This window comes from Pogona vitticeps, chromosome 4 (genome assembly GCF_051106095.1).
Source record: "Pogona vitticeps strain Pit_001003342236 chromosome 4, PviZW2.1, whole genome shotgun sequence".
Classification (NCBI taxonomy): Eukaryota; Metazoa; Chordata; class Lepidosauria; order Squamata; family Agamidae; genus Pogona; species Pogona vitticeps.
In genome coordinates this window covers 98,272,169-98,295,618 of record NC_135786.1, presented here as the reverse complement: position 1 = coordinate 98,295,618, position 23,450 = coordinate 98,272,169, and the positions used below count along the sequence as shown (strand labels likewise).

General features: G+C 38.1%; 1 protein-coding gene across 5 annotated transcripts in view; it reads left to right on the top strand.

Annotated features, from left to right (window-relative positions):
* COL11A1 (collagen type XI alpha 1 chain) overlaps positions 1–23,450 on the top strand; it is a 280,302-nt gene that overhangs the window by 202,434 nt on the left and 54,418 nt on the right. For all 5 annotated transcript variants that reach the window (XM_072998040.2, XM_072998042.2, XM_020788718.3 and 2 more), the window contains 8 exons: positions 847–954; positions 4,885–4,992; positions 7,147–7,200; positions 9,998–10,051; positions 12,179–12,286; positions 21,496–21,549; positions 21,932–21,985; positions 22,089–22,142. In XM_072998040.2, the coding sequence (XP_072854141.2) occupies positions 847–954; positions 4,885–4,992; positions 7,147–7,200; positions 9,998–10,051; positions 12,179–12,286; positions 21,496–21,549; positions 21,932–21,985; positions 22,089–22,142 (594 nt within the window). The remainder of the gene's footprint in view (positions 1–846; positions 955–4,884; positions 4,993–7,146; positions 7,201–9,997; positions 10,052–12,178; positions 12,287–21,495; positions 21,550–21,931; positions 21,986–22,088; positions 22,143–23,450) is intronic.

Sequence of the window (23,450 nt, the reverse complement as noted above, 5' to 3'; positions counted from 1 at the left end):
CATTAAAAGAGATGGCAGGTCAAGTCAATTTGCCTTGCCAGTGAAGTCTCACACCCATATGTGTTAGTTGGACCCATAATCTGATTCAGTGTAAGTGAGTGGTTTATATCCTACTAATATTAGAAAGTCTTAAAAGGATTAAGTTATGGGCAATAATTTTGTTCAGTCCATTCTTATAAAAAAAATCTCAAATTTCTTTAGATTCTGAAAGGCAAGAGCATACAATTAAAAGAGAAAATGAATATGAGAGAATCTAGAATTGGCAGTGTCATCTGACTAAGCTTAAGTACTTAGATCCTGAAAGTCTAAGTCTGGACCCGTGTGTGTTCAATGACATTAGTAATGAATTAGGCTTGCTGCCCTTTTGTAAAAGAGGCTCCTCATCTTTAACACATATAGAACAGCAGGGTACTCTACAGGCAGGAATTAGCTGCAGCGATTGAATCTGGCCACTGGAGAGAGAATTCCATTTTAGTTCATTAAGTAATTGTCAGAATTTGCAAACCACGTATCTGAGATTGAAAGAACTTGAGGTTTAAAAAAAATCAAGCTATAAGAAAATAAGAGGTGAACTGATTTCCCACATAGTACAGTAGTCCTCTTCCTTCTTCCTTCTGTTCTTTATCTTTTGGGATTATAGGAAACTTTCTGTGATCTCAGAATACTGCCGGAGGTCAAAATATAAAAGACTATGAGGGATGGGCTAATAGTCTAAAATCAGCTTAAGGCAGCGTTTTGCATCTTGTACCACAGAGAGTGGGGGCATTCCACTGGAAGAATTTGCATGGGTTCCAGCAATTCTGATCATTTGGCAGTTTAATACATTCCATTTGTATGTTTTTTCAGGGTTCACCTGGTGAACGTGGCCCAGCAGGGACTGCTGGCCCTATTGGTTTACCCGGACGGCCAGGCCCTCAGGGTCCTCCTGGACCAGCGGGAGAAAAGGGTGCTCCGGTGAGTTATTCTGAAGGAAGCCTGTAAGACTGCTATACTGTATTTCAGAAGTTATTGCTTTTCATATCCAATAATGTTAGTTCTTCACACTCCAATACCTTTCTATTTCATATGTGCCTAGCATACTCCCTTTCTATTTACAATACAGTGCTGCAAAAATTTAATTAAACTCAATGACATTTTTGTCACACTTTATCAAATCCTAAGTCCTAGGGAGAAGGGTTAAGCAAAGCTGATAATTATGAGAACAATAGGGGCTGCCTTCGATTATAAAATATTTTGTCAAACCACAGCTTTGATTTAAACTTAGTGCCCTAATGCTCTGTTTTCCGAAGTGCTCTTTTATTTCCCATTTTCTTATCGGATTTCATTACCATTTACTCCTACCCTCTGCTGTCTTTTTATTCAAATGTAACTCATAAGTGAAATCCTTTGTGAAGAATTACCCCTCATAGCAAAGCAGTTTGAGTGGACTTTTCATATGAAGGTTTTGGTTGCTGTTAGAATTTCAATGTCTTCTTATTATGACCTGTTTAATTGAACCAAAATGGCTGTCCCAACTGAAGTAACCCTATTGAATCACTAAGGTTGACATAAGTGTTGACTCACCATTTAGCACTTAATTCAACGAGTCTGTGCTGATTGGGCCTAAAAATTAGATTTTGGCTATAGTCCATATGTTAATCATACCTAAAAACAAATGTGTATTGTCTAGTAAAAACTAAACAATGCTGTTTCAAAATACATCTACATACAGTATTTTCATCTGTACTGAAAAAATTCCAGGATAGCTCATTAATAAAGGAAAGCTATGGCAAGGGACCTATCAAACAAATCACTTTTACTTAAGTACTTTGGGGAAAAAAGCATTTTGTAGCCATTTTGTAGTTCAGAGATGATGTTTCAGATTCCCACTGGGTTAGCAGTGCACGGGGCAGGAATTAGATGTTATCAAATCAAACAATGCCTGCTCATCCTCTATTTTAGCTCATTATATCTTAGTGATGTTATCACAAATGTTGCCCTGGTTTCACTCCATGGCATCAGCTGCCACTTGCCTTGGGTGGGAAACCCATCAGGTACTTCCAGCTTTCAAAAGTCCATGCAGCTGGACAGAAACCAGTGTGTTAATGTGGTGGCTTGGCAGCACAGTCTAAAGCACAGTTTTAAAGACCCAGTCACTCCGGGGGCTTGGATTCAAGTTTCACCACAGCCAAGAATTAGTTAATACCATTATGGTAAATTCCATTCTGTACACTGTGATCTCATTTGGTTCTGGAATGTAAGCAGGGCTGTGCCATGATTAGTTTTGTGTGTGTGTGTGTGTGTGTGTGTGTGTGTGTTTTATGGGAAACCACCAAACAAAACAACAGAACTCCAGGTGGGACTAGAAGAGAGTCTTGCTTCACTTGCTGGAGAGCCATTGACAGTTGACTCAACTAGGGTGGGAGGAGCAGTCATCAAACACAGTATAAGCCTGCTTCCTCAACTCCAAAAATAGCATAATGGTGCCGGTCTTGATATGATTTACTAAATACTACAGTGGAAGGGGTTTGATTGGGTATTTTTAGTAACATCTAGTTCAATCTAAAACCTAAGCAGCAATTTGCATCTCAGTCTAAAATTCCAGTTAAATAAGAATGTTTCTGTATTCAAAAAAGCAGAAAAAGTTTATCAGCATACTTCAAATAATTTTTTAATTAATTTTTTTATTTTTTTAAAAAAAGTTCTTCACACCTTAAAACAAATTAAAATCAATAAACATTTTTTCTGTAGAACAGTGTGTGTACACCTTGAAACCCCAGGTTTCTTACAAAGAACAACAGAATTCGGAAGGACCAAACAGTTTGTATTTTTGAAGGCTTTCACAGCCGGTATCTGATGGTTGTTGTGGGTTTTTCGGGTTCTTTGGCCATATTCTGAAGGTTGTTCCTGATGTTTCGCCAGTCTCTGTGTCCGGAATCTTCAGAGGACTGGAGTTGGAACTCTGTCCATGCTCTGTTGCTGTTTGTTGGATAGTTGAGTGTTTATAGATGTGGGAACAGCTTTTGTCCTTTTCAGGAAATAGGGTGATCAGTGTGTTTTTGTTGTGGATGCATTGTTGTGATAAGTGGGAGACATGAAATTCTATTTCAAAATACTGAAGTACTGGACAACACCAGCAATCATTATATTAGACTGCACAGGGAAGCCATTGAAATCCATAAACATCAGCATAGCTTCAACAGAAAAGAGGAAAATCTGAAGCTGAACATGGCCTGGCTTCCATCACTGGAAAATACAGCCTGCAGAAGGTTAACAAAGTCTACCCAGCCACAAGGGCCTGGGATCATTGCACAAAAGAGACCAGCTAAAGACACCCATCAACTACAGTGACAGATAATCTCTCCCACTTATCACAACAATACATCCACAACAAAAACACACTGATCACCCTATCTCCTGAAAAGGACAAAAGCTGTTCCCACAGCTATAAACACTGAACTATCCAACAAACAGCAACAGAGGATAGACAGAGTTCCGACTCCAGTCCTCTGAAGATGCCAGCCACACTGGCGGAACATCAGGAAGAACAACCTTCAGAACACGGCCAAAGAGCCCGAAAAAACCCACAACAACCATCAGTTTAGTATTTGTTGCAAATATTTGGGATTGTAGCCATAGAAAGCTTCTTGAAGTTCCATTGAATGAGGCCTGAATACAACTTTACCTGTCTCTAACCCAGTCTTTTTATTTCAAAACAAAATTGGGAGTTTCAGAAAAATGTTGTAGTACAGATGCCTTCTGTTCAGATTTCTTAGCCATGCAAGCCTTCTTAAATGATATTGTGTCTCCTTCCCTTCCACCCTCAGTTTAGTGGACATTATGCTAACTACAGAATATGGACAACATTTATCTCATCAGCTATAAGATTGGAAAGTTGTATTTGTGATATTTTTATTCTCCTTTCATATATTTCCATTTATATTTATATGTGTAATCTCCCACGGGTTGTATTATCGGTGTTCTCATTTCTATTTTCTGTCTGTTATTTATAATGCACTTATCACAAAAGGGATTGAAAACTTGAAATGCAGACAATGCTTTCTGTAACAATTTAAGTGTTTTTGCAGTGTCCCATTTTAGATGTTGTAATTTATATGTATGAGTCCTTATGTTGACTGAGTGAGCATCAAGGAGAAAAGTTTTTTAGAAAACTTGAATATTGTGGATTGGATCTTCCCATGTGGAACGATGGCCTTCACATTTGTCAGGTTTAAGTTAAAAAAAATATCTCTGGAGTAGAGATGGGCATGAACCACTGGTTCGGCAGCTCATGCCATTTTTCGTCCTTTGGACAAACAGGTATTCAGAGCTCCCCAGCTCTGCCTTCTCCAGCAGGTGCGTACTCCAAGACAGCACCTAGAGAAGGCAGGGCACAGAGGCCAGGACGCTGCCTCTGAGTGGGCACCTGCCAGAGGGGGCGGGGCTGGGAAGTGCCAAACACCTGTTCACCCAAACGACAAACTGGCACGAACTGCATGAACCAGTGACTTGTGCTCATCTCTACTCTGGAGCAAACTGGAAAGGATCCTACTACAGCCAGTGCAGGATCTGAGACTCTGGTCCTCACAGCTTACATGTGCAGGTTGTCTGTTGCAATCATTTGGGAAAACTATAAATACAGCATTTGCTGAATAATTAGAATTTAGACTCTTGCAGTTTATTGTACATGGAGCCGCCTTTGAAGACTGGAGCTTCAGTAAGTGCAAAGTGCAACTGATATATGGATAATTGGGATCAACTGATTAAAATTCATCTCACTAGTATTAAAACAATTGTGGATGCTTGACTTCCTTGGCTGGTTGGTTTCCTTTGATAAGTTCAATATTCTCCATGATCCTTTACTCACTTATACAAATGTGGATAATATTTTGTTATTGAAAACAGGGTGAAAAAGGCCCCCAGGGTCCAGCAGGACGTGACGGAATACAAGGACCTGTAGGACTTCCTGGCCCTGCTGGTCCAGCTGGTTCTCCTGGAGAAGATGGAGACAAGGTCAGTTGGTGGTGGTGACTATTAAGTATTAATCTAATGGTTGCTATAGCATTCAGAACTTCAGGTTCACTCTTCCTTCCTTCCTTCCTGTAATAATGGGATTACCAAACAAGAGACCACTCCACCCCCACAAAAACCACCAGAGACATTGTTGACTAGAATCAACTTCTTTGCTGGCATGAAGTGTTATGCTCAGTTGGCTATTGACAATTAGTTGCTTCAGAAGCTGCCTATGCAAATCACAGGACCTCATGAATGAAGCTGTGGATGAGCTTATTTAATGACTAATCAGGGTGGGCCTAAATAGTTATAACATCTATCCCTGAAGGATCCCATATTATATTGATAGGGATGTTCTGTATTATTTGTGATAGGCTGTGTTCTATGTATACATAAAGAACCGCTTGTTACTCACTTATTTCTTCTAGGTGCTAACCTGTCAGGTCTGATCTCAATGCAGCACAAATTGGGACTGAGAATGCTACATCACAAAGAACCTAATATGTATCCCCTCAGGCAGAGATATTTGTGTTGGTTCCCAGTACTCTGGTGCCTATATGGAAATATTTGCTCTTGATAGAGCTATAGATAACAGTCTGTGAGAATCAGAGGGCAGAATAAGATAGTCAGAAGCAAGCACAGGATTTTCGAAGGCTTTCACAGCCGGGATCCGATTGCTGTTGTAGGTTTTTCAGGATGTCTGGCCGTGTTCTTGAGGTTTTTCTTCCTAACGTTTCACCAGTCTCTGTGGATGGCATCTTCAGAGGACAGGAGTCAGAACTCTGTCTGTGCTCTGGAGCACCAGGATTCTCAGTCATGCATTGGGTACAGGAATTGTGTTTGTGAGAGAAGCTGAGTGGAAAAGAGATGCTTCCATTATCGGATCTTCCACTTGCCCAGAAACTAGGCAGCAGTTCCTTTTCTGCTGAATTCCAACCTGTACCATTCCCAGTTATCCAGGGAACAGTTAGGAACCCAGCTTGAAAGAGGAATTGCAAAGGAAACATTGGTATGAAAGGGTTGAACATTCTCTGTCTTTCCACTGCTGCTCCCATGCAAGTACTTCCCTTGCTATTCCTCTGTGTGTTGGAAAACCTCCAGTTATGCAGTTAAGATGATACATTAACTCATTCCCTCTGGCCCAGTTCAGACTATTGCATCTCACTTTAATAAGTTGAGGTATGAATAATAGTTTATCACGCAGCATTTTCTTTATCCTGTTTTGGTGCATGTGGCACAGCAATTTACCAACACTTTCCACTCCATCTGAATTGGGACTTAATGGCTACCACCTTTGGAACTAGAATTCCACCCAGTGTGATGTAGTGGATACAATTATAGATTAGCTCTCAAGAAACCAAGTTTGAAATCCCTGTTTTGGCCAGGAAAACTCATGGCGCGGCACTGCTAAATTACTTCCTAAATGTCTTGCTTAACTTGCAAGCCCTGTTAGGATCACTATGAGTTGGTTCTAGCTTTATGGCACACAGTGCACACAGAATTTTAAAGCAAGTCAGGATATTCAAACGGTGGTTTAGGATGATGTCATGTGTTGCAGCTGAGAGTCATCATTTCTCAGTTTGGATAAAATGAGAAATGATCAAATGAGAAACAACTGTTAAGTAAAGGTATTATTTAGCAGCACTCTTCTCAAAGGAAAAAGTAAAGGTACTTGACAAAACTCTAGGTTGTATATCAGCTTATAAGTCTGAGATGTGATTGTCTGAATCTGTCTGTTCTCTTACAAAGTCAAGAATATTTATTTGTCCATTTGCTTATAATTCAAATTGTGATCATGTTGAGTTGCCTTTCCACTGATCACAATTAGGGACACTTTATATTGATGGAGACATGGAAGGGGCTAAAATGAAAAACAACGCTATTTCCTTCATTTAAAATCCAATTAGAATAGATTTCAACAGGAGGGCATGTTGTGCCTTCAGCTGTTGCAGTCAATAGCTGTACTAATTTATCATACCAAAATGTGACTGATCAATGCACAATTGCCCTCCTCAGGCCTTCACTCATAAAACAATGGCATATGGGAGGCAGAATAATAAGGTGACATTTAAGGGTAGTTCAATACTAAGCCTAGTTAACTGAGAAACAAGCCCTTCTATGGGAGAAATTTAATATTATTTCTTTCTGTTATAGGGTGAAATTGGAGAACCAGGTCAGAAGGGGAGTAAAGGTGACAAGGGAGAAAATGTGAGTATTTTCTTTTTCTTTCTCTAGCTCTTGCCTTTACTATATTGCCTTTCTATTGCTTGAGAATGAATAAGCGAGTGAATGGAAACATGTATCAGAAACCAATATGCTGAGCAAGCCAGAAAAAGGCCATGTTTTGGAGAACTGTTGACATTTCAAGCCAGTAGAAGTAAAGGAATAGGGCTTCATATTCCTTTGTAGCATGTTTAAATTACAGCGTTATTTATTTTCCAATTTCTCTGCTGCCAGAGCTTTTTATTAAGAAGAAAGCAGGCAGAATCCTGATCCTGCAGCCTCTTGATTGTGTACATTTGCACACACTCTTAACCATATCCAGGTAGCTGACTGGATAGCTCTATATCTGACTGTAGAGCAAGGGGTTGTGCATTCACTTCACCACTGTTCCTCCTGGAAGGACAGCCAGCCTATATAACCTTGAGAAAGCTGCACAGTCCCAGAGCTGCCCCCAGAAGAAGGGAATGGTAGGTATTCTCTACCTAGAAAACCCTGAAAAGGGTTGCCATAAGTCAGAATTAGCTTAATGGTGCTTGATATTTTTTTAAAAACCAGATTGAGGAAAGAGGAGTAGAGTAGGCTCCGCTGGCTTCAACGTTTAGCCTTTGTCATGGAAAATGCTCCATGAGCCAACTTCTTCATCAGCAGGCAGATTGTCTAAAAAAGACATTTTCATCTAATAGCGAGGAATTACTCCTGTTATTATATTGTGTTTGGGGCTGGCATCCAAAACTTTGGAATGACTTCATCCTGCAGTGTGAATCTGCTGAATCACTCAAAACTGCCAAACAATCCCCAGCCTTCCACCCAACCTTGGGGCTGGCACAGCATTCAGCATGGCAAGGGTGGCAATCAAATTCATTGAAGCCCACACAAAAGGCTTGTTTACGTTGGGTCCTTCTAGATTTCTGGCAGATACTACGAAATTGTTTTTATTCCAAAATGACATTTGGAAATTTGGTAGCCTAGCCCCATGCAGTCTGTTTGTATATGTGGCTGATCTGCTATTTTTAAAACATTCGCCTATTTAAGCTATCTTGCTGCTGTAATTGCTTTTCAGTTTGTCTTGCTGTGAACCTTGCTGCTAGCTGACAAACTGTTTGATGATGGATGCTTTGCTATTATTGTTCTGTTTTTGTTTTATCAGTCCCTTTGGACATTTCTTTGATGGGATAAAGCTGTTTTAATCAAAGAAAACTAAAAAAAAAGAGGCATGGTGTGAAATATCTTTCTGCTTTACAAGTTTTCAAAACAAGTATTCCTTCCTTATGAGAAATACTATCAACAGGCCCCTTATGCTGAGCTGGAAGGGACCCTATGGGTTATTGGATCTGGCTTCTGTCGGGGAGGCACAGTGGAGAATTGAACTCCTAACCTCTGGCTCCACCGCCAGATACCTATACCATTGAGCCTGCTACTGTTCTTACTCTAATACATTTAGTCTTTATGTAAGCACACATGCCAGTTTTTCTGATTAAAAAGAAGTTTTACTGCAATGCATTCAAGTCTTAATTTACTTTTATTAATTAAAGAGAAATCATAAAGGGAATGTTTTCAGAAAAATAATTTAGGTTAAAAAGAACATAGATTTTTGGGAGAAATTGTTTAGGTGTTTTTTTTAAGTATGGGGACAGTTCCCAAGTATCAGTTTAGATTCCTTTTTATTTACATGTCTAAGCAGGACTAGCTGAAAACCAACTATATTCCTAATGCTATTTGCTAGGGTGACGTAAGTCATCTTACACAGATGCATTGCACATGGCATTCCCTCGGTTTGCCGCCAAAGTGAAGGTGAGGAGCAAAGCCAGTCCATTGGCTCTCTTAAGAGGCTAATTGTCATAGGCTTTTCCTTCCCTTCAGGTGTCACCAAACAGTAGTCATTCTGTCAAGCCTGCAGCAGAAAGGGGGATGAGAAGCAACAAACTCTACTGTGAAAGCAGCTCCATTTGTGGTGCTTGTCTATGGAAGGGTTTCTAATCCAATGTGTTTGATTAAAAAAAACCACACAAAACCCCCACCTTTCTTCCTCCTTCATGCCTTTTTCATTTTGTGTTGTGTATTAGCCACCTAGAGTGGTCGAAATGACTAGATAGGCAGGGTATAAATACAATCAATCAATCAATCAATCAATCAATCAATCAATCAATCAATCAATCAATCAATCAATCAATCAATCAATATTATGGATCCCTGAGAGTCTGGGAAGTCTTGTTCCTTTTTTATTTACTTACATAAGCTGTTCTGGGTGCCTTTTGACCTGCACACATAAGTTTAACATGTTTTAAACAAACAAATAAATATTTAATATCAAAACTTGTGCAGGCACAAGGAGAGTTTGTGATGATGGAATATGATTTTAGCAAAAAAAAAAAACATTTATTTTGGAGATATATCATGAAATTAGGCTTTTTTCCCCCTTTCTTTAGAAATTTCAGAAAGGTCTAATGTATTTTTAGTTCTGCAAAAGCCAGGACAGGTCATGATTCATGTTTGAACAGAAATCTTCCTTTAAACATCCTGAAATACTGCAAGCCTAATTACCTTTGATAAATGTCAGTTTCCAGTGTATTGTAGACAAGCAAGTCTGAGGCTTTCAGAGATGAGCAAATAACGCTTGACTGCCCTGAATGTAAAAGACCTAAGAGTAACAGTACCATCTCTCAAAAGAAATGCAGAGGTGCTTATTAGGCTTGAATAATGCAAAATACCAAACCCCTCCCTGTGGAGCAACTGCACATCTGATTTTAGATGCCAGCATTACCTTCTTTTCCTTTCCTTTCAGGGCCCTCCTGGACCACCAGGTCTTCAAGGTCCTGTCGGCGCTCCAGGTATAGCTGTAAGTATTCTGCTCACTATGCATAACCAATGAGTCCTTGTTCCTGAATTCTCATTAGTTAGACCAAAAACTTTGGGCATAATTTATGTAGCTTAAACTGGAGAAGATCTTAAATCACATCCTCAAGGCGTCTGATTCTGTGCAGCCCCATGCTGGCTACCAGCTGCTGTCTTAAAGTCAGTTCTCTGCAGCTTCAATCTTACATGAGTTAAAGTTTCAAAGACATGAAGATGGGCAAAATGTTGGACTTTGGCTTAATGAATTCCAGGACACACTATTGAATTCAAATGGAATAGACCTTGCTGGGAGCTGTTTTCCCCCATCACTTGATGACTGATGACAGATATTTGAATATCATAAGTAGGTGCCACTAGAAACAGATGATGTTCAATAATCTGGAAATTCTACCTGTGGTGTTAAGATTTCATTCCCACATTGAATGTGTGATTTGATGTTGCATTCATCAACTAATGAACATGTTAGGTGTGAATCTGCTCCAGGCCTCCTGTTGCTGATGTTTCAGAGATGTGTGGCTATAGTTAGCATTTCTAGCTTAGGTTTAGCAGTAGGGGCCCTTTTCTTCTATTGCATAATCATATCAGAAGTTAGTGTCAAAGTAAAAAATACTGTTCAATTAGTAATTGGGTAAGCTGATTCATAGCATTTAAAGGTCATCAGATGTTCTTTTTGGGCCACGGTGAGTCCAGAATGTGAAATACATACAGACTGCTTTTCCATTTTTTTTTCTTCTAGCGTGCACATGGAATGAGAATAATTTCTCACTCATCAGATGGCTTTTTCACTTAACTTTTTCTAATACATTCCAGAGCAATAAGATCAAAGATGGGAAAAGGTTTTGGTTTTTCACTACAGTTCTGCCTGGAGTATTCTGGGAGTCATAGTCCAAAAAGTACAGTAACTCTTCCAACCTGTCAATAAAATGTACAATTTGTTGTTTTAGTTCAGATTGCTTTGAAAGACAGTGCCTGTATTGTGATTCACTGTATTTTATCAACATTCAGATCAGCAAATGTTATTCTTTCAGTTAAAACTTGTCAGTTGGGATATTGTTTTGTTGAATCATCCTATGGCATTACCATGACAAGCAGCTGAACACTCGCTCCATTTTATAATTTAAAATGTTTGTTCTGCAAGTTAGCAACTTTTATGGAATTATTTGCCAGGATGAAGTAGAGTGCAGACTTTAGCACAGTTAGGTTGCTTAAATGCAACTGAAATAAGTGGTTGTGTTCGGGTTTTTTTTAAAATAGCTTATGGAATTGCAGTGTTAACTCTGCAAGGTTTCTTCCCTACATTACCATGAGCAATTTGCTCAGAGGAATTAAGAGTTTAAAAAGCTAGAAATATGTGTGTGTGCATGTTTCTGTTAGCATAACCCCCCTTTAACCAACACCTGCCAGCTCCTAGTGCATTATCGGCATTAATCAATAAAGTTCATAACAAAATCTCATTTGGCAACTTGATTTTGACTGGGCCACTTTGTTTAATTGTATCTGGAGAACCCAATGCTTATGTTCACCATAACTATAAAATGAATGTAGCTCTCTTTTTGATCACTGAGTCTTACTCCAACCACAGTATTATTTTATTTGTAGAAGAACTTGTATCCTGTCTTTCTGGAGCTTACATATGCAAATAAATTTCCAAAATTACAGTAATATAACAGTACAACAGATGCTATAGGTCAAGCATTAAATACAGTAATTAGAAAAAATATGATCCAGCCCCATGAAATAATCTCCCCTCCACAATACATCAGCCTTGAAGTCAACATGTTTTGGGGCTTTACTTGAAAGCAAATCTTTTTGCCAAGGCATGACTTTTCATGAACTGTATTATTGTGGTTTTATTGGATGATCATATTGTTTTATGCTGTTGTTGTAAATCTGTTTAAAATAGTCACAAATGAGGTGAAATAGAAATATTACCGTTGAATAATAAATAAATGTATTATATGAAACTTGATTTCATTAGTTTCAGCACCATATAATTCAGGATCAGAACACAATTTATATTGGTGGGATGTCCTCTGATTTCTACTTAGAGACATCATATGCTTTAAATGTGTGCAATCTGTTGAAAACTGTATCTGTTTTAACCTGGTAGGGAGGTGATGGAGAGCCTGGCCCAAGAGGACAGCAAGGAATGTTTGGACAGAAAGGTGATGAAGGCCCACGAGGCTTCCCTGGTCCTCCTGGACCCATCGGTCTTCAGGTATTCTTTCTTGGGCTTGTCCTTCCCCTACAAAATGAAGATAAAATCATTGTTTCAGTTTCTATTGTTAGCAATATTTTTTACAAATTAATACTGAGAAAAAGTATCAATGAAAATGCATCTAGTACTGAGCTATCTTTCCATTCTGGTGCCCTCCAGTCTGAACATAAAATGCAGTTAGCATACCCAGTGGTCATACTATCAGGGCGATGATGGAACCTGTAATCCATTCGAAAGGAACCAAGTTGTGGATGTTTTGTCTAGAAGAGTCTTCCAAGCATGTCTCTTTATAAACAACCCAGCAAACTAAGTTAATTGTACAGGCGAGAGGCTAAAACTCACAGGCATTGGCTGAAATCCTTTTCTGTAAGATGAACTGCAGAAGGCTGATGATATCATCAGTAACAGTGATTTTTCAGAAATGTAAGATCCCCTCCCCCATTCCACCCCTGAAGATCCTGAGGCTCCCTTGGGATTCCTTATAGCCCTTAATAGGGAAACTGCTGAGGACTGCAAGACTGGAGGGAATTCTTTATACTCCAGTGTTGCTGCTGACAATAAAATCATTTTGGTAGCAGCAATTTTGGGAAATTAAGGATGTCCCTCGATCTCGCAGCCTCCATTGGCTTCCCAGGAATGAAAGAGATCCCACAGGGGACTCTGGATCATTGAGGATACGAATCAAAAATCTTCCAAAAAAAAAAAAAATTATCATAGAGGATGACATCATCAGCTTTACCCAACATAGCCCTGCAAACAGAATTTCAGCCTGTGATGAGGCTCAGGCTATGTAATGAATTCAGGGAAGTGTTAAATCATAGACTTCCTCAGCATCCAAAATGATCAAGATGGTAGGAACATCTTTATTACAAAGGAAAAATGAAGCTTGAGTTTCCTTGTTATTTTTAAACTAAAAAAAAAAGATGACTCACAAGGCTGACATTAGCAATTTGTAAAAAATATGAAAGCTGTGGAAAGAGTAGAAACTTTTTTTTTAAAGTTCCCTTTGTATTGATTTTTGTAATGACAGAAAATTAATTTTTAAATCTTGTAAATATCATGAGGTGGAAGAAATAGCTAGGATTATGCTGGGATAGCTCTGAGATTATACATAAATGGAATATCTGACCGGATGTTCTTAGATTACATGAAACATCTGACTTCGATTAAATGAACACATACATTTTTCACACTCACTCATGGTATCAGAATGCCAGGTTTCTCAATGAAGTTAACACTAGATTGGAAACTGACAAAATGAAGTATTTTTTTACATGACACACTGTTGCCTTATGAAATTTATTGCAAGATCACTCTTTAAACAGTAGAAAAAGTTTTAAATAATTAAATGAAGAAGGGTGGGTTGCTTGTTCCACCCCCTGTTGTTGCTTTGCTCCAATAAGAAGAAATAGTTCTGAACAAAAAAGCAGAACTTTTATGTCTGGCAGGTCTCCACATGAGCCAGAACAAAGATTTTTCAAGGATCTGACTCGCATGGAGGCCCTCCATGCACAGGAGAGGCATTGTTTTGATGGAAGCAAAGCAATGGCAGAGGAATTAAGACTAGCAGGTGCTTTTTCTCATATGTTGATTTAACCCCTTTTCAACACTTGAATAGGGCAAGGATATGTGGCATTAAGTACAGTGGTGCCTCGATTAATGATTACCTCGTTAAACAACAAATCGCTTGGCAATGAGGTTTTTGCGATGTTTTAATGGGAGAAAATCGCTTTACGATGATCGGTTCCCTGCTTCGAGAACTGATTTTTCGCTTAACGATGGTTTAAAAACAGCTGATCGGCGGCTCTCAAAATGGCCGCCCACTGTGCAAAATGGCTCCCCGCTGTTTTTAGGATGAATTTTTCACAAGACAGGCACCGGAAAATGGCTGCCCTATGGAGGATCTTCGCTGAACGATTAGGTATTTAGCCCATTGAAACCCATTGAGCAGTTTTCAATACGTTTCAATGGTTTTTTTTCCCCTGCTTGATGACGATTTCGCTCTACAGCAATTTCGCTGGAACGGATTAACGTCGTCAAGTGAGGCACCACTGTACTGGAGTTAGCTTTGTTAAAATATAGTGCAGCTTTCAGGGAGAGGCCACAGGCACCCATTGATAGAATGCACGGTTTAAATGTAGGAGGTCCAGGGTTGATTCCCAGGCACTACCCAACAGAAGCCTTGGAGAACGAGACTACAATACAAAGCTAAATGGCCCAGTGGGTTCAGTATAAGACATTTTCTTGTAGCAGCTGCCAGAATCCTCTCAGCATGGAAATCTGACAACTATAGTCCTGGGGGGGGGAGATAGCCCACTGTCAAAATGTGGTCCTAAATGGTCCTAAGGGTGATTAGTCTACCAAAAGAGGAAGTGTAACCTACAAAGTTCAAGGGCACTTTACAGTGAGGTACTTCCCAGATGCTGGGGATAGAGTGAGGTACAGTTCACATGAAAATGTCTGGACATTAAGACAGAATGCTAGCTTGCATGCCAGTGACTCAATCCTGCACACATTGTGATACCTTCATGAGCCTTGTGGATGTATGCCTCATGAGGCTAACATTCTATTAAGAGAAGTTCAGGAGGTGGTTCAGTCAAAGAATCTGTTGCACATAACATGTGTTGGACGTGTAATATTTGATAAAAGATTTCATATGTAATTATGAAAATTAATACAAAGGTAACTTAAAAAAAAGATTTTTCTGCTCATTCTTTCCACATCTTTCCTATTTCTACAGATATGAAAACAGAACATATGATTATCTGTAGGTAAAAGCTCAGCATTGAAACTATTAGAATTGTAGTGTGACTGATGACTATTGCTCTCGCTAGTTAATTTGAAATGTAAGTGCACTTTACATTTGGTCTGCACTGAAAGGAGTAATATACTTTACCTTTGTGTATTTTAATTTAGTGAAATGCTACATGAGGGTAACCAGCCATTAGTTAGAGACTTAAATAAATGACAAATGTCGTTGAATTATGTTTCCCTGAATCTCATTTTCCTTCAAGTGTACTGTTTCTGTGAACCAGGATACCTCAGATGCCGACAGTAATAAAGGACCATTGAACAATCAAGAGCTCTTGTTTGGTCACTAATTTGCTTCTCATAGTAACAAGCAAAACCCTTGTAGTACATATTCCTGTATAATATTTAATCACAGAGTGTATTGAAATGGTCTTCATGTTGTGTCCTATTTATGCTGTCCCTTCTACAACAAGCAAATATAAAACAAAGAATTATTTTAAAGATTTATTTCTCAAAGGAAGCATTTTTCCAGTGGTGCTGCTTAACCTATAATATTCCCCTTTTCTTTTCTTCCCAGAGCATGGAAAATTCACTCTTTAAAAAGTAATTAATTCATGTTATCATTAATGGGGCCAAAAAAGCAGTTAACTATTTAAGTTGCATTTAAAAAAATTATATTCTCTTGTCCTGGTTCTTCAAAGTAACTAAAATGCCTGCCAAATAAGTTTGGTTTGGTTTTTAATTTGAATGTTGCAAATTGTTCATCTGTTGTTGTCGTTGTTGTTTAAAAAAGGAATGAGGCAGAAGTGAGTTGTATAGATACAAGTGGAAAGCTTCACAAAAAATTGCTGACAAGATGAATGGTACCTCTGAAAATTTTGGGTTTCTTATTTATAATTAAGAATAAAGTATTTCAAAGTAGCCTGCAAAATAGAGGAACCAATACAACAAAGTAGTAGTAACACATCAGCAAAGGCAATCAGTGCTGGTGATAAAATCCTTCACAATAGAGACAACTGCCCATGCAGCCTCCTTCTTCTGTACCACTGTGTGGAATAAAGAGAACATGAATGAGCATGCTATAGCTTTACATCTTTCAATTTCCATTCTCATTTATTTATTTATTTATTTATTTATTTATTTATTTATTTATTTATTTATTTATTTATTTATTTATTTATTTATTTATTTATTTATTTATTTATTTATTTGCTGCCTTTCTTCTAATGAATCAAAGGTGGCTTACAGTATTTTTAAAATGAAGTTAAAAGCTAAATAATAAATTATTGCAAAATTTAAAAATATTAAACAGATCTATTTTAAAAATCACAAATAAGAACAATATTGAAAACACGAGTAAAACAACAGAATAAAATAATCCCTTAAAAAAACCCTGCTTTGTCAAGCAGTCATTTAAAGGAAAGCCTGCCTGAAGAAAAAGGTCTTTACCTCCTTGAGGAAGGGCAGTGAAGACTGGGCTAGCTTGGCCTGCCATGGGAAGGAGTTCCAGAGTCTGGAAGCATCAAAGAAGGCCCCGTCCTGGGTCCCCACCAAACATACATGTGAAGGTGGTGGGACCCAGAAAATGGCCTCTCTTGATGATCTTCATGCACTCTTGCCATATTTGATGGCTGATGTCTCATGCAGGTACCATCTCGCATCTTGAGGGTCTCTACATAATAATTAGATTTCCAAGGTTTCTACATTATTCCAAGAGCCTTTTTGAGTGGAAATGGCTTTCTGCTTCAGACATTCTTCCCCCAACACTGCAGAGATGATGCAAAAAGTGGGAGTTAGGGAACTGACATACATGTGCCTGTCCTCTCTCCTTGTAGGAAGTGTGATTGTAATGCCTATATAAACCTTAAGGTAGAAGCAGTCTGGATCCACTGAAAATGAAATGGGCAAAGTTCCCAGTGGTTTCAGAGGTGAAAACATTTCAGCCCAATTATTCACAAAATTATATTTGAAGATTGTGATTTGGCAAACAGCAATATACTTAACCTTCAGCGTATTTGTTCTCCCATGGTCTTTAGTGGTGCCATTTACAGATTTTAGAAGCTGAACTTGTATGTAATGTTCAAAATAATGGAGGATTAGTAAATCTGAATTACTAAGGGTGCATTTACAGCTCGATAAATCTTAATAGGAAACTGCTAGGTATGTTGTTAGTATCTGTCATGACAGCAAATTGTAATTGATGGGATAACCTGCATTCACAACACAGAGGTCTTTACCTTGTCTATAATAACACCTGTGAACAAGTGAAATATATGTAATTATTCATCAAAGTGTAATTATTTATAAAAGACATTTAGGTTATGGTTGCTTTAATCCTGATTATGTCTGTACCTCTTATGTAGCTAGATATTCATGGTGCGGCTTAAAATCCCACTTGGAATGCAATAATACAATCTAGATAAATTTTGAAGACTGTTAAACATATATTTTTATTTATTTACTCCATGACTGAAGTCCTGATCATTTTCACATAATGTAAAGTGATGCTGCCATAAGCATGATGGCCATTATGCCAGGCAATCCAGATTGAGCAATTAGATTGTTGCAACCCAATTAAATCTAAATCCTACCATTTTGGCCAATTGTAGCCTTATTGTCTTCAATGGGAGTCTACTCTGCCTAAATCCAAAGTTCCTAATTTAACTAAGTGGAGGATCAGATTTTGCATAACTCACTACTAAATATCAGTGTGGAGTTGCTCTCAGTTATAACTGACATGCTGCTGTTGTTGCAACTATAAACTTGATCCTTTCACTTTTTAATTTTTTTATTATTTATTATTTTTTGTTTTTGTAGAAGGTGGGATTTCAGCAACTGATCATATTGGTTACTGACTGTGCCAACAAGCATTCAGTGTATCATAAATAGCTGAAGATGTTACCTGCTTCTAGAGAAAGAGATTACAGAGGGCAAGATGCTGCTCCTACAGGATGAAATGTGAAAACTCCCATTGAACTTGACAGATTGCAGCCTAAATGCATAACTTGCACAGAATTAGATCCTGTAGTTTAGATGGATCTGTAACAAAACATTTTAAATATGCCTTTTTAAAATGAAAGGTTTTGTAATCCTGTCAAGTCAGTGAACTTGTGAACAGTGTATAATGTATGCTCTGTTTAGTATATTCTGTGAATCCGCTTTCTGGACTGAAGCCTGTAAAAGGTTAATTTCAAACTACTAATTCACTTTATGCCATTTGTATTAACTGCACAAAATTATTTCACCCAGTAAATTGTGTATGTAGCTGAAGAGGCAGACTGTTCCTCTGAAATGATGGAGAGTTCGAGTGTGCTAAAAACCCACTTAGTGCATTTCTAAATAATTAAAACTTGCTGCTATTATCGCTTGTTTAGAAACTGGTAATGAGACAATAATGGATTGACTCTACCACTCTACACCTCTTGCAATCAATGGATATATTTCAATATAAATATTACTATCCATTACAGCCCTTTTGTTTAAATGTACCATAGCCTTATTAAACTTCCAGATAAGACAGGGTTGCAGTGGATGAACTGTGCTCATAAGAAGTTAAGTTGTCTCATTCATGCAACTGAGACCAGAAAATGGACTAAAAAATATGCACAGGTTGAACCCATCTGAACCCATCTGAGCCTAAGTGGTTTTCTCTTTTTCTTTCTCTGTGACATACTGTATCTCTTACCTACAGACTATACATTTTCTTCTGCAGACTGCTGTTTCTTCAAAATCAAAATGGCTAGTTTAAAATGGCTTTCAGGAGAGAAGTTTGCTACTCAGTACAAATCCAAAAATTCATTGCTCAGCAGAGCCTTTGGACATGCTGGTTGGGGTTTCTGATGCTGGTTTCTTATCTAGAAGCAATGCTCTCTTAAGAGGAAAAGATTGTCTGTTTATTCTAACACAAGCTTGTTTCTCAATCTACAATTGGCAAATTGAGTGGAGACAGCACAGCTTGCTTTTCATGTCTGTTCTCTCAGGCACACAACACCGAAATAATTGCATTGCCCAGAAAAATAACAGGGTAGAAGGAAAAAATACACTTTGCCTAGTCCGTGACCTGGCCCTGAGAATTGTAGACCTAAGAAATATTTTTTTTCATGTTCCAGCTTATAGCCTTTGAATCTCATGTATAAAAGGCTCTCATTAGTCAGGGGAAAAACATCAGGAAATAGAAGACACATCTCTAAAACCTTTTTTGGTCTTCTCACTGGCTGAGGAAAGAAGCTTCTGTTTATGTCTGTTTAGCCATGTCAGTGACACACACAATTACAGGATGTGGTACATGAATTTGATTAGCATTTTTCCCCTCAAAACAAATACAAATATTTGTCTTTCTAAAGGGTTTCTGTGACCTGTGGTGGAAAATTGGATTCTGCAGATAGATAATCTCAAGTTTCTTTAACTGAAATCTTAGATGGCTGTTGCTATTCAGACAGAGCTAATCAAATCTCTCTCCTTCTCTCCCTCCCCCACATTTTTTTCTTAAAATTCTAAAAGCCTGTGAATAAGATCAGTATTGTTCCTAAGTTTTGGAAGACAAATTTGCCCAGAGTTCCCTGTCTAGGTTCTGGGAGGATTTTTAATCCAATTAGCCAATTACTAACACCCACTGTAAGAACAAAATTAGGCATCCTTTTAATAGCTTCCATGTTTCTAAATTGGACTAAGTGAAGTGTACTTGTTATTACTCATATTGAGACTCACTCAGCTTCAACAGAACTTTTTCTTTTTGCTGGAAGACTAGTAAGTTGTGACTATTAGGGCCACATATATCTAGACTGGTGGTCCAGAGCACAAGTGGAATTTAGGTATAGAAAAGATAATATAGAGGGCTTTTACACATAACAAACGATATTCAACAAACTACTGCTAGGCTCAAATGATAAAGTAATTAAGAAAATGTATGATTATTTGCTTGAAATTAAAATGCAAGATGAGATGTTAAAAGAATGTATGATTAGGTGGGCACAAAATATAGGACATGATATTGATAAATGGTTGCAAATATAGAAAAATAACATAAAGCTCGCAAAATTGTTAAATTTCAAGGAGAACATATATAAGATGTTTTATAGGTGGCATATGACTCCAGAAAAATTGTCAGAGATTTATACAGAGGTGTCAAATGTTTGATGGAAGCATGAAGCACAAGAGGGAAGCTTTTACCATATGTGGTGTACTTGTAGAATAGCGAAACAGTATTGGATAGCAGTACATACTCTGTTACAAAAAATACTGCTTTGTAATGTTCCACGAACCCCAGAATTGTTTTTATTGAGCAATATAGATAAGACAAAGAACTACCTAGTTATATATATAGTCACTGCAGCCAGAATTCTTTATGCTAAGAATTGGAAGAAATCAGAGATACCAAAACAAGAGGAACTCATTGAGAATATATGGGAAGCGGCAGAAATGGATATTCAATCAGAAGTGTTGTAAGGCTGTCCATTACAAAAGGCAACTGAACGATGGGATTTATTATATAAATGGCTTGAGTCACTAGATAGTGCTTGAATAACATAGAATTAAACTAATATGTAACTGTAAGTTGAAACTTGGAGGGCAATCAAATTGTAAAAAGGCAGAAAGTCGACTTGATATTGCAACATGAGCAGATCAGATGACAGTACATTTTGTGTTCTCCTTCCCCCTCTTTTTCCCCCACATCCCCCTCTACCTTTTTTACTCCTTACCTTATCCCTAGTTGTTAAAAATAAAAAAAATTAAAAAAAAAATAATGTGGTCTTGCAAACTTTGGATCAAAACGTATGTTTTGTATTCTCATCCATAGTTTTGATGAACTGGCCATATACTTACTTTCCCATACACTGTAATGTTAAGGAGAATGTTTGCCTTCAAAATACAGAAATACCTAAAACAGTGTCAAACTCTCTTGGACTCGAGCAGTATTCTGGCAATTTGTTCCATACCAAATTAAGTGAAGCACATGAATGACCACTGAGAGGGTGTGTTTTAGATAGGGGTGCCCTAGTTGTGGAATATCCTTCCTAGAGAGGTTCGCCTGGACTACCTAGATATTAGTGGCAGCAGATGAAGACTATTTTATTCACACAGGCCTTTCAAATCACTTATGGTCCTGGTTTCTGGATTTAAAAATAGTGTTTTTAGTTTTTAAAGAGTTTTTATTGTTTTATGTGCTATTTTAGTTCTTGTTTGAGCTGAGAGTACATGTATTATGGAGTGACTATAAAAATGGGATAAACTGATGAATGAGCAAACAAGTACATAACTACTGTTATGACAAAGGTGTTATGATCCTTGTAGCTTCATATAAGAATCCTAGGATTTGGTTGGCAGATCTGCATAAAAAAGGTTTAGGAAGCACAAAATGACATTTCTTACATGCCCTAAACATTCAGTTCAAGGTAATTGTAAATTAAAGTATTTCTGGAGTACACAATTATATTTTAATGCCTTTTTCTTATCAATAGGGTCTTCCTGGCCCACCTGGTGAAAAAGGTGAAAATGGTGATGTTGGTCCAATGGTAAGTCCCACCCTTTTGTGTTTTGACAGGAATTATACTGCAGAAAAACAGGGGTCTTCTTTTTCCATAAGACCTTTCCCTTTTCCCTCTCTTGACCCTTAGTTTTAAGACTGTCAGGTGAGTCCCTGCTTCAGATTTCTTTTGAGGAAAAGTTATTTACCGAACCAGGCCAGCACTATCATCAAAGCACTACAGGAATAAATTCCTGTATTTTCACATTCTCTGTATTTGTGACCCCTCCCCTTGTTGTATGTATTGGAAGCTCTTGGATAGGTTTGTAGAATGGTACGCTCAGTGCTGTAGGGTCTTGTGCTGATGCTCATGATTAGTAAACCCACTTTATTTGTTGATTATCATTTTTTTTCTTCTTTTCTTCAAACAGGGCCCTCCCGGCCCACCTGGCCCAAGAGGTCCTCAAGGTCCAAGTGGAGCTGATGTAAGAAACACTTTGTTGTTGTAATGATTTTTGCATTCAGATTTGCTTGCATTTTTGGAAATGTGCAACACGTGGCTTGACTTAAATATTTTCCTCACCGTAGGGCCCTCAAGGTCCTCCAGGTTCGGTTGGCTCCGTTGGAGGTGTTGGTGAGAAGGTAAGTGAGCAAAAAATATACCCATGGGGGGGGGGATAATAAAGAATTCAAATGACTTTGAGAGCTTTATGCATTATGGTGTATGGACATGTCCATCGACCAATCAGTGATGTCTGACATGTTTGTTGCTTTTTCAAATTAAATCCAAGTTAGTGTCCTGCAAGGTTGGAGAGGAAACTTTATAAATATGCAGTAGGGTCTGGCAAGGGCTCAGAATACAAAACAAAGCAACATGGGCTTATTGGAGGGAAGATACTGAAATCCCTGGAATGCCCTGTACAGAGTGTTCCCATTGTATCCATTACAAGAAGTAAACATTCAAGAGCTTCAGCTGTATCAGTTAGATGGATTCAGGGCAAGCATAGAGCAAGAGATGAAATGGGGTGAGGGCATACAATATTATTTCCAGGAAAACTACGTAACTTGCCTCTTAGGTAGTAGAACTTAATTTTGAGAGTGATGTATCTCCTTTTTTTTTCATTCATCAACTGTGGGCTCTGTTTTCTCATCAACAGTTAAATGTTTTTCATTCCATCAAGGTGCTGTTGTGGTCTGCTGCTTTTTGCTCCAAAAGTGAACACTTGATTGGGAGGATGGGCTAGCTGTCTTGTCCATTTGTTTTTACTAGATATCACAAGGATTATCTGTCAGCTTTATTGTGGGACTGATATTGCAACAGTAATGCTATAGTAGTTCAAATGATGCTGCAAAGGGTGCCTTGTCAAGTACATGTGCTTATGCTCCAGAGTTTATCATATTTATGATACTGCATGCAATTTAACCATACATAACCAAGAAGCAGTGACAAATTTTGAAGTGCAGGTGTCCATCCTAATGGTCCCCATAGCCACCCTGTCCCAGGACAGCCGAAAATGCAGATGGTTGTATTGTTCCATATTATAAATGTATTGTTACATTTTCCATCTCTATCAAGAAGAGCTTTTCTGTAAAACTAATTGATGTTATCTGCCTATTGAAGACTAAGACATCCCAAAGTACTTCATATAACAACAGGCGTAGCTCAGAACAATGTATTATTACTGGGAAGATTCCCCCATACTCCCCCATTATAAGCTATTGTATGGATTGCAATTAACCTCAGAAATAGAGATGGAAAGAATATCCATTAAATTCCTCATTCTTATTGATTTAGGCTGCCTGAACAGAAGGAGATACCTTGATAATGAATTTTAAAGTGAGAGTCCTCTTCTACAGCTGAGAGGAGGGTGAAGAACTCCACCCTGTAATTTGTGTAAAACAAGTCATACCTTTAGTGTACATGCCCATGTGTATGCATGCACACACACA